This window comes from Parus major, chromosome 4 (genome assembly GCF_001522545.3).
Source record: "Parus major isolate Abel chromosome 4, Parus_major1.1, whole genome shotgun sequence".
Lineage (NCBI taxonomy): Eukaryota > Metazoa > Chordata > Aves > Passeriformes > Paridae > Parus > Parus major.
In genome coordinates, this window is record NC_031771.1 from 20874024 (window position 1) to 20885335 (window position 11312).

The following is an 11312-nucleotide window of genomic DNA, read 5'->3' on the forward strand; positions in this document are numbered from 1 at the left end:
AAAGCTCTACAAAATTTTTTGATTTCACTGATGGTTAAGCTAAGTCAAAGAGAAACTAAGTGGTTTGTCCTAGGTCACACAGACCCAGGTGGCAGAATGTCTTATGTCTCAGTCCAGTGCCTCTGCAATAAAACCTGCCAGAATGGTAAATGCTGAGATATGGAGACACCAGATTTCATTTGTGATTCAGTTATTCCAGTATCATTCTTCCTTTAACTCTTCAGGTTTTTTGATTCTTTTAAGGTGAAAGCAAGGATTGTCCCTTATGTTAACAGCAGAGTAATTTTGTATTTTAAAGCTATAAAATTAGTTCTAATGTTTTTGCCACTCTCAAGATCATTCTGTAATGAATACTCTCACACTGACATAAGCAAAGCTCAAAAATGCAAGACACAATGTTACCCAAATTACCATGTTAAAAATAAACCACCCTCTTTAAAAACCAAAAGCATGAAAACACACAGGCTTTACAACACGTGCATTTTCATTGCAGTATTGGCATGTAAACCATTCTAATACCAATTAGTAAGCAGATTTACAGCTAATAAAACAGATTTAAGCTTACATTTTCTTAGAGCTGGGACAGATCCCAAGAAGCAAGACATATTATTAGCTGAATTGATCCTCTTGCATTGGTCCTCTCATTTAGGACAAGGCACATTCACCTCTACATATGACCCCGTCGCTAGTGAAAAGGTTAAGTACACTTCCCTTTCTAACATTTACCTGATTCCACATGAAGTCCTCAGGTCAACACTTTCTGCATGCAAGTACCTACTTTTGTAGGTACTTGAATGCACTGGAAGTACTCAGAACAAAAGGGCTTTGAAGAAAACACAGAAGCACCTTCAGAAATAAACACATTACTTACATATCTGTTGAACATGTTGTCTGTTGTCCCGAGTGTGACATTGTTCAGCAGGATCTGCGCTACTGTATCTACTCCATCAAAAACCAAATTCACTTTCTGCCACTTTCTACAGAAGAAAACATATGTGTGAAAAACTGTCAGAATACCTAGAGTTAAAAACACAGACAGGAGACAGACAATGTAATTTTTTAAAAAATAATTCATTAAATTAAATAATTTTAAAATAATTTATTTTTAAAATTTATTACTTAATTATATTAATTATTATAACAGCAGTTGCCTCAGCTACCTGCAAAAACATTTGACTCAGTGTAGCTACATTTTACCTTTAAATAGTCAAATTAAGATGAGAGCTGAAGTAGTTCAAGTCAGCATGTTCAAGAACACAGCAGGTTCACATACCCACCAGATATTAAATGGGATAGCTTTCAATTAGCCTAAGTATTATTTTTTACTCAGCTGACAATTCATAAGTAATTTTTAACAATCAATTAAAAAAAAAAAAGAAAAAAGCAACAATTGAAGTGTTGTGTAGCAACAGCTTTGCATCTGCACACAATTGCATAATTTGTTTTATCAGATACAAAAGTATTAAGCAGATTTTGAAATGATGGATTAACTAGCGATTCTGCATGAAAGATTGCACAGAACTATTTTAGACATATTGTTACTGCATACCTGACGTCAAAAGGAGTTTTGAATGTCCTGCTGTAAGTCCAGTTATCTAGTGAGATCCATCTGTACATCACATCATTAAATCTATAGTATGGATCCTAGCAACAGACCAACAAAAAGAAAATTACAAGATTTATTTAGTAATAGTGTTACTATACAAAAAGCATCACAATATCCATTAGATGAACACTTATTTCAGTCAGTCTGCAAATGAAATATATACCTTAGTTAGCTAGTCCTGATATTCCTTTTCACCCTTGAAATTTTATGTGAAAGCAAAGCTTTTTTTATTTGACTTTATTTATATAGGTCAAAACCCTGTCTGCTATAATCACCCAAACTAGAAGTAGCAGGATTTGTTTTTACAGAAGAAATTACTGGTCTGGAAATTAACCAATAAATCCAGAGAGCTTGTGACTTAATGAGAGGAATAGAAACATCATCACCCTCATAATTATGGAGAAAGTAAGACTAATGGGATTTTAAGAGGCAAAGAAATAGTATTTTAGGCCTTTAGGGACAGCAGTGAACAAATCTCTAGTTTAAAGTTATTGCAAATAATCCAGTTGTTTCTTGTCAGCTAGACTTGCTGTGGTAAGGATAAATTAAACTGTTGTATGTGGAGAGATGGAGAAAGAGAAGGAGAAGCAACACAATTTTGGTTTTGGTAAAAAACTAAATTCCTACTTTTGAGAATAGTATTGCACTTACACCAAATGTGCCTTTCTCCCTTCAAGCACACTGCCTAGAAAGAACAGAAGGCACAGTTGGTCTAAGCTGCATCTTCGGTTTATCTGGCATCGTGCTGTATTAATTACCTAACAGCAGGTCACCATGTCCCTCACCCAGGTTAAAGGACCTGACACTCCACAGCCTCGCACCTCACACAAAGGCAGCAGAGGGGCACAGTGTCCCACCCCAGGTCAGAGAGCAGAAAGGCAGTGTCCCACCCGAGATCAGAGAGCAGAAAGGCAGTGTCCCACCCAAGGTCAGAGAGCAGGTACCCGGGTCCCTGCCTGACAGCCCCGCTCCGGCCGAGCTGCTGCCCCAAAACAAAGACCGATCTCTTCTGGCCTGGATGACTCAACCCCAGCCCAGAGAGGGGCTGCGTTAAGGTTGGCTTAGGAAAGACTGTGATAACAATAACAGCACACTTAACTACCAGCCCTGAATATCCTAAGTCACGCTGAAAAAAATCTGCCCAGCTTTTTTTATTTCACTACTTGCTGGAACTTAATTTTTCTCTCCATTTCAGAAGTCAAGTATGCATAGTAATGACATTTGGGATTTGAAATCTTCTGAAAAAGAAAGAAATATACCTCATATTTGTTTGACAACTAACAAGGCCAGGCTCTGTAATAAACATATAAACCTAGTTACATAGCAGAACAAAATCATAATATGTAAGTTGCTCTCCTCAGCAGCATAGACCCTTCCAGAGTCCTACAGCAATACAAACATCATTCCTCGGGCTCATACAGAGGGAGAGGTGTCACCTTTCCTCTACAGGCTATGCTCTATCAGTCAACTTTCTTACTACAAGGGAAGAGTCAAAAAGGAAAGGCCTTGTCACCCGAGTAAAACTGTGAGCTCTGTAATGATAATACTGTGTATTCTCTGAAAGTTAAATCATTATGTGCTTACAGGACTATTACTGAACTTTAAGACATTCATTCCATTACTTTTGGGGAATATATATCAGACTTTTATTAAGATGCAAAAGTTAAAGCCAAGAAATGCATATTAATATGCAAAATTTAGGCTTATAAAAGAAACTCCACTGAGATCATTGTACTGATATAATGAGAGGCAAGCATCAAATGTCAGAGACCATGAAACCCCACAATATGTACTTTAAAAAGCACATTCTTAACAAGAGTTTTGCTTTAACATTATATACTATCTTACATATACATATATATCCATATTTAACATTACATACTATTTTATTTCACATTATGCTTTGAAAAATTTGCATGATAAATTTCAATCTTTGTCACTTGTATGTGTGAAATATTTAACAAAAGGTGTGAGGAAAAGTTGCAAATGCACTACCAACAGCAAAGTAAGATGCACAAAAGAATTCTGAACCATTTCTCCCACAAAAGCACAGATACTGAGATGTTAATGAACAAAGTTCTGACTTCTGGAAAGCACAAAACTGGTTGACTAGCAGAAAAAATGCAGGAATATTTTATCAGAGGCAGAAATCATTGCCAAATGGGCTCTTACAGCAGCTTACAGAGTGGCATGCTTAAATCTCAGAGTGTACAAAGATCCTTTCTCCTAAAGGAGCTTTCTTCTTTACTAGTGTACAGCCTTCAAACTTCAAGAAATGCATTGACTACTAAAAGAGGTGTCACAGAAGGTACTAATCAACCCTTCTGACTCACAGGCACCTACCCATGGAAAGCTCGAAGCTCCATGTACCTTCACTAAAACTTAACAGTTTACTGATATCATTGCTACTTAACCAAGACAGCTCATACATTACACACAAAAGCTGCTAAATGCTAATAACTGGTCAACCATTTTAACCATCACAAATGTTGATCGTCGTAAAATCAGTCTTGGCAACTTTCAAGCAGTGCTTTTAAAAAAATTGTCAAGGTTCAGGAGAAATGCACGATCACAACGAAGTCCTCTAAGGAAGCAGAATTACTTTGCCAATACACTTGTGAGGTTATTGACTTTTTCATTATTAAATACAACTGTTCTGAGTGCTGGAAGATGTAACCATGCAAGTCAAATTGTTTGGATTTCTCTGAAACAATTTCATCCCACGTTGAATCATTTCACATCAAAATTTAAGGCTTAGCTCAGAAAAGTGCTTGCAAAAAAAGGACACATTTAAAGCACTTAAAGGTACAGGGAGAAACTGAAAGAAATAGAGTGCACATCTATTAAATACACTTCATGTTCAATAGCTCAACAGCTCAGTGTGTTCCTGGAAGCAATTCATAAAGGGGTGGAGTAAACTATAGCTATTTTTAGATCCCACTGAACATAACAGCCTTGCATTTTCCTGCTCCCTGCAATTTGGGAGAAAAATCTGAAGCATTCAAGCTGCCTGCCTGTTTGTTCCCTGCTCCCAACCTCAATGCTGTAAGCAAGCAGCGAATCACCTCCTAAGAGGAGGTTAAAAGCCCTGCTACAGATCATCAGAAGGAAGCAATTTCCAGGTCGGCTGACAGGACACCAGCAGGACTTTAGAAGCACTGGCAGCACTACAATGACGGAACTGCCAGCACCCAGATGGAAGCTTCTCCTTGCAATGATTTTAAGGGGATATTGAAAAGCTACGGTGATACAAGCTCAGAGCTTCTCCTGTTAGGCAGGAAATGGATGAGACATGGACACACGAGAGTGAGGCTCCAAGCCCAAGTGACCGAGCGAGTGGCACCAGGCACACCCTGGCCCAGTGAAGGGACCAGGTTCCTGCACGCTCCAGGAGCTCTGAGGGGCATGGCACAAACACCTAAATGATACCAGACACAGTCAGCTGTACCCAGGTGGAAGATCTGCATGTATAAAACAAAATTTAATAAAGATATTTTTTTTTTCCTTACCCTACTTTTGTAATGGTCTAATTTGAAGTCACCTTGCATGATCTTCTCTCATAAATTAACTCTGCTGATCTTTTATCATGTACACCGTAAGAAAATTCTGACGGTGTAACAGATTACCAAAATAAAATTTGTAAGTGATATTTCATGATATACAGTTTAATGATTCTGCTCTGGGCAACTTCAGACTGAAGCTAAATAGTTAACATATACTTATCTATACCCATGTGCTCCTTGACATCACAAGTGATGGCAGTCAGAACATTTATATAATTCCCACAGCTTGAAGTCAGGCTGAACTAACAGCAGTTAGATGAATGATCATATTCTCAGAGCATGAGTTTTGGAAGTTCCTCCTAAAGTAACTAAATTTCAGTAGCGGCTCTCAGAAAGCAGTAAACAATGTCACTGACAATGTTCAAGATGTGTCACAGCAGAACACTAGGCTAAATATGACTAAAGGGTTAACACAGTAATACCCACTGCTTAATTTTACTTGAATACTCTGATGTATTCAACAGACCACTATAAATCTACCTCTTTCAACATCACAAGCTTTTGAAAGAAAAACTTAAGTGTCCTTTAATATTTATGCTAAGTTTTACTAAGACTTTTGGAATGTTTGCACATATGTTCTCACAGTTGAGCAGAGCACCTGTATTTTAGTGGAAAAAATATAATAATCAACTATTCCAACAGTGAATGCCATCTAACTTGAACAGAACCATAGGATACCAAATGGAGTTGTTACCTGACTTGTTCCAAAAAAGCTAAGTTGTGATAAAGTGTCAGAAAATAAACAACAGCATATTTTATACAAACGTAGAACAAGCTACAGAATACCACAATACTTCCCAGAAATGTACAACTATCAGTTGGGGTACATAAACTTCTATCTCTTCTAATAAATTTTGATATCCAACTATGACCAAGAGGACTGTTAGCTTCTCTGCCAAGTGCATGCCCTTGTCTAATAGGCCAGAAAATGCAGTGTTGCCCAGCCTCTGTTATCAGCATCACACTTTCAGACCTCTCATAATACTCTATACAAGTCTAAGTGGCAACTAGTAAGACAAAACAGTTTTATGTATAAATGCAAATGGTTGGCATATGAGAAAATCCAGCCATATTCCTCTGAATTATAAGTGTACAGGAGTCACCTGCTAGCAAGAAACTGCATCATGCAGAACCTGGACAGTATGTGGTAGAGGATGCCTATTTCCAGCACACAGGCTTAATAAGCAAGTTACCTGTGGGTGCATATGGCTTACCAGAACAGTGCCTGAAAGAAAATACTACACTGACAGTGGTCAAAAATGAAACCTTCAGACAAAATGGTATTGGCAATTTTTTTTCCAGAGCTGCAGGGTTAGCAACAGATTCACTGTAAGTTTTTAACCTTTGCTTTAACTTTATGCAAGTGACTATTACCTTTCTCCATGTGCATGTCTCGCGTGGATTTTTTAATTTTACACGAAAATAGTAGTAAGAGATATAGTACCTTAATGAAATGTTATTAAAACAATCAGGCCAAACACATACTCTGATGCACTCTCTTGGCCCTAAAGCTTTTATCATAGTTAATCCAGCATTTGAACTATGCTGATTGAATATGAAAGAAAATAATACTTTGGTAGGAAACTTGAGTGTCTTCACCAAGAGCCTTTTTTGAGACACGTGCATTTGGCACATTCAGAAAGACATGTCCCTCCAAGGTATATTTTATGAGCCAGAGTAAAGATATCTCTAGAACAAATGCTAAGAGGATCCAGAGAGATGTGTAATGAACCCTCAGCGTCAGAGAGATGTTTTTCAATTCAAGTGTATGGCCTGCACAGCAGATTAAAGTAAGGCTACAGACACGCAATCAGCCAGAGCATCCCTGTGCAAAACCAGTCTGTGAGTCGACCTAAATTTGAAATGAAACACACAATGATAAATAAATTGCGTGCAGCCTACTCTTGCAATCTAAGCCACATTCTGAAGGCTTAATATTTATCAGCTTACCCCTGCTGCCCTCCTTCCCCTCCTTGTGAGATGCCCACTAAGCTACATTGCTGGAATAGGCCCTTCCCCTTTGCTTTAAATTTCTGTTTTGGTTGCTAACCCATTGAAATCTGACGGTTACAAAAGCAAAGGATGCAGTGCTATTTGCCACTTGCAAAGCACACAGAAAAACAGCATGTAGATCAGCATGTAGATTTCACCAGGTTGCTGAAGGAAGGGGTCCTGTTATCCAGAATGATTTTGTTCCCACTAGCTTTGTTCTCCTCTTTCCTGGTACAGCTTTTCAGATCAATCTCCACTTTTGATGACAAGCTGGGTTACCAATCTAGTGACATCCTCTGTAAGATGAATAAAGATCATATATTCTATTGCAAAGAGCAAAAGGAGCAAATTAAAAAATATGTAAGACCAAAGCTTGTATTTAGGTGTCTATAATAAATCTCCTGCTTCTATACTTGACACAACATGAAATAGGGCTGATTACCAGAGATAATGAACTCTGAAAAAATGGAGCAACCAGTGCTCTATGCCTCTACAATTAGGGCAGTGTGCATACTTTTGTACAAATAGCAATATAGGAACATGATTTTAGGCAGCTGCATTTGAAAACCTTTGGTCACATTGACCACAGGGAAGAAACCTCAGGACAAACACCTGAGCCCCTCTCTGGAGCACAAAGCCTCACATTGCAATAATGAATGATGTCACTGACTCCCTCCAAACAACCCAGGCTTGCTGCTTTGCAGAATGCAACAACTATGGTGACACAGATTGAGTACATTTAACACCATCTGCAACAGCCTTCAGATCTGCTAAGGTTGCTCCCTGTTTTGGTATGGTCTGCATTCCACCTTTTAAACAAAAATGTGATTTAAAAAAATTTAGATATCCTGGTGCAAATTTGTGTGAATGTTTCTTTCTGTAAACTGAGCTTTGCTAAACTGAGTAAGAATGAGTTTAAGCTGGCCTTGAGCTACCTGTACACACCTATACATAGAAACAGGTTATCTGATTCTGAGCTTGGAACTAGCCAGACACCAGCTGGGTCCAGCCCAGAGGTCAAGCAACACTAGTGAACCATTTTGGTTAACGCAGCACTTCAACAGCAACTCCACCAATGTGGCAACAGCTTCCAGCCCACAGCAGGTTCATACCCAGCTGTACCAGCACGTGTTTGGAGCAAGTTCTTACTTGTATTCAAGTAAACATGTTCTAAGTGACCACAACCAACCATCATCGATTTAATTAGCCAAGCACCCACTGCTGCCCAGCTGGCTGACTAAGCTCTCATGCCTCTGTGCAAGCTTGGGATTCTGCCCAGGCACATGAGAGTTCATGATCCTCATTTCCAAATATACTGCTAAATTACAAGTCAGTTTGCAGCAATGCATTTAAATTAGCAATCACATATTCTCACTTCGTAAGTGTACTTCGTGTGAGTGTTAAATGTGACTCTTCCTTCACATCACTGCCTTGTGTGCCTGAGTCAGTGCACTGGTCAGTTTCTCCTGAATGATTATTCACCCTTATTGCAGCAACACCTCCCAGCACAACCAAGCACCCCAGACATTCAATTCACCTTGGAGACTTTTGCATCAGAGAAACCAGCACAGCTGCCATCACCAATCTGCCAGATAAAGCCTCCCTGCCCCTTGCACGTTTGAAAACTATAAAAAAGCCCTTCTGAAATCTTAATTCTCAATGTCCAAGATGTCACATCACTTAGCACACAGATGTTAAAACATATGATCATAATATCTCTGCCTATCCCTTCATAGCATATTTCTTTTTCCAATGTTGATGCTTTGTATCTGGCAGTGACACTCTTTGGAATCTATTATTAGTGCCGGGATTCCCAACCTGTGCCAACACAGAAAATGCTAAAATTATCCTGCCCAAAGGGTGTCACTTTCTCCTTTTACCTCTCTAACTTTAAACAGAGTAATAAGCTGAAGGATAAAACCCAAGAAATAGCAAATATAAAATGCGCACATCCAGAATGCATTTTTTAAATAAATGATGCACAGGAACTGCACCACTGGGCCCACAATAAAGGAGTGATAATATAATAAACTTACAGCATACAACAGTATATTTTCCAGCACAGAACTGTGTTTATCACCTTTATAGATTACTTTGTTAACTTCACTGTGTTTTATTTCTTTCCTTGTTCCAGGTACACGTTTCATTCTCCTTGTTTCCTTTTAAAAAGACATCTTATTTCAACAACCATCCGGTTACTGCCACGTTTCTTGCCAGGTCTGAGTCACAGGCACCTTATGCTAGTATTAGAATATTTTGTTACCTATCTGCCATGGCAGTTTTGAAAATTTGTGCAAGAAAGTGGTTGCTGTGTTTCTTTAAATTTAAAAATTTAACAGAGGCAAGTGCAAACAGAAGCAGAAAAGCTTCTTCAAAGTTTTAGGACAGAAGTCAGTCCTTTAAATTTAACTTCTGTTTCAGACTGTACTTTCCTTAGGCAGAATGAGTATACATGTAATCGCCACTATTCTGATATTCCCTGCAAATTTTAAAGGAGCTGTTTAATGGCCTGAAATCCCTAAGCTTATTGCATCAACAAGTCAAACTTTATGAGGATAGGTTTAACTTTTCATTCTTTTGAGGGACCAGTGTAGGTAAGCATGACTTTCATGCTGTGAGGGTATTACAGGTATCCGGTGTCAGCACCCTGGCTACGTGTCAAAATCACAATCTCACGTACAAAAAAGCTTCCATTTGTATCCTCGGCTTGGGACCGAGGACAGTGCAGCCACCAAACGAAGCCTGGCTGCTGCCCCGGCGATGCCGACCAAGCCTGCAACGGCCGGGCAGCTGCCGGGACGGAGCTGTGTTTTGGGGGGCCGGGTTCTCCGCTCTGAGGCGGACTGCCCACGGCGGGAAGGGCTGCTCCAGGGCCCGGCTCTCGGAGTACCGTACCTGGATGAGGCCCCGGCGGAGCAGCGCGGTGTGAACGCAGCCCGGCACCTCCGCTCGGAGCGACACCGAGCCGTTCCCGCTGCGGAGCCGCCAGCTCCCCCGCAGGCTGCGCACCTCCGGGCCGCCCGCGGCCATCGCCAGCGGCAACAGCAGCACCGCCAGCAGCAGCGCAGCAGAGCCCATGGCGACAGCGCCGGGAGCAGCGAGCTGGGGCGGTGCTTCCAAGGACGGAAGGGAGGGAAGGGGAGGGAGGACGCCGGCGCTCCTGAGGGCGATGCAGCGCGGCTGCGCGCGGGGCCTGAGGCCGGCCGGGCCCAGCGCTGAGCGCGGCCGCGGAGCGCGAGGGGCAACGGGCGGGGCGCGCTGCAGGCCGCTGCACAGCCCTGCCCGAGCACGTCGGCTAAGGGGAGAGCTGGGTTTCTTTTTGCCTCCAAGAGACAGGGCGGAACAGTGATAGGAGACGCTCTAATACGGTTACGAATCTTTCAGGTGCAGCAAATGCACTCGGAGCTCTAGAAAACGGCAGGGAGGCGGGAAGGGACGAGGAAGAGTTGTGGCAACACCGCAGTGGGTTCTGTCAGTATTGGTTTCCTCGAGTCTTGAGGCTTTTATATGGCCTCAGACTTACGCATTCTTTTTTCTGTAAAATTACAGAGGCATATAAAACCATAACAAAAGTCATGGACAGCTCAAAGTACTGTGGTTCCCTCATAAAGCAGGGCTGTGGCTTTTGTTTATAAAAATTAAGTAAATTCATCTGCGAAAGGACACAAACATCAGCACTCCCAAGGAAGAACGTACAAGTGTGGTTTTCAAATCACGCTGTAGCTTTCCTATGTGCCATTGCTAGGTTAATCCCTAGCAGCCCAAAAGCAGCAATTAAAGCAATAAATTTTTAAACAGCTCTGTGGAAGACTTTAGCTACTCTCCAAATGTAACACCCATGGTACTTCATGCTCTGTTTAAAAAGTACACAATCCAGCCACAAGTCATTATTTTCACCTCTGAGATCACAAGAGGGGGTGCAGTTCTGAGAAATACTGACTCAAAGACAGTAGCTGATCTTTTCTTGTCTTAAAAAATTTCTGCAGTCAGCTTCAAAAAGGGGTAGCTGGGACCCACAGTGCTGGGCAGCAGAAGGCCATGCAGAAATTTAGCTGTTAAAAGTTACCATGTGTGTAATTTTAAGACAGAATAAGCCACATTCAATACATTTGACTAACTGAAACGCCATTCCCATTTCAGTTCAACTCTCA

At 40.8% G+C, this 11312-nt stretch overlaps 1 protein-coding gene across 9 annotated transcripts in view; it reads right to left on the bottom strand.

Annotated features, from left to right (window-relative positions):
- The window catches only part of MANBA (mannosidase beta), a 52144-nt gene extending 41871 nt beyond the window's left edge, over window positions 1-10273 (bottom strand). For 6 of the 9 annotated variants that reach the window (XM_033513887.1, XM_033513885.1, XM_033513883.1 and 3 more), the window contains exons 1-3: window positions 10057-10272; window positions 1550-1644; window positions 872-977 (exon numbers count right to left, since the gene is read on the bottom strand). In XM_033513887.1, the coding sequence (XP_033369778.1) occupies window positions 872-977; window positions 1550-1644; window positions 10057-10239 (384 nt within the window). In that variant the 5' untranslated portion in view covers window positions 10240-10272. Of the gene's footprint in view, window positions 1-871; window positions 1018-1549; window positions 1647-7319; window positions 7458-10056 lie in introns of those variants that run through there. The other 3 variants (XM_033513889.1, XM_033513888.1, XM_033513890.1) reach the window with 3 other exon arrangements.
- Between the last annotated feature and the right edge of the window lie 1039 nt (window positions 10274-11312).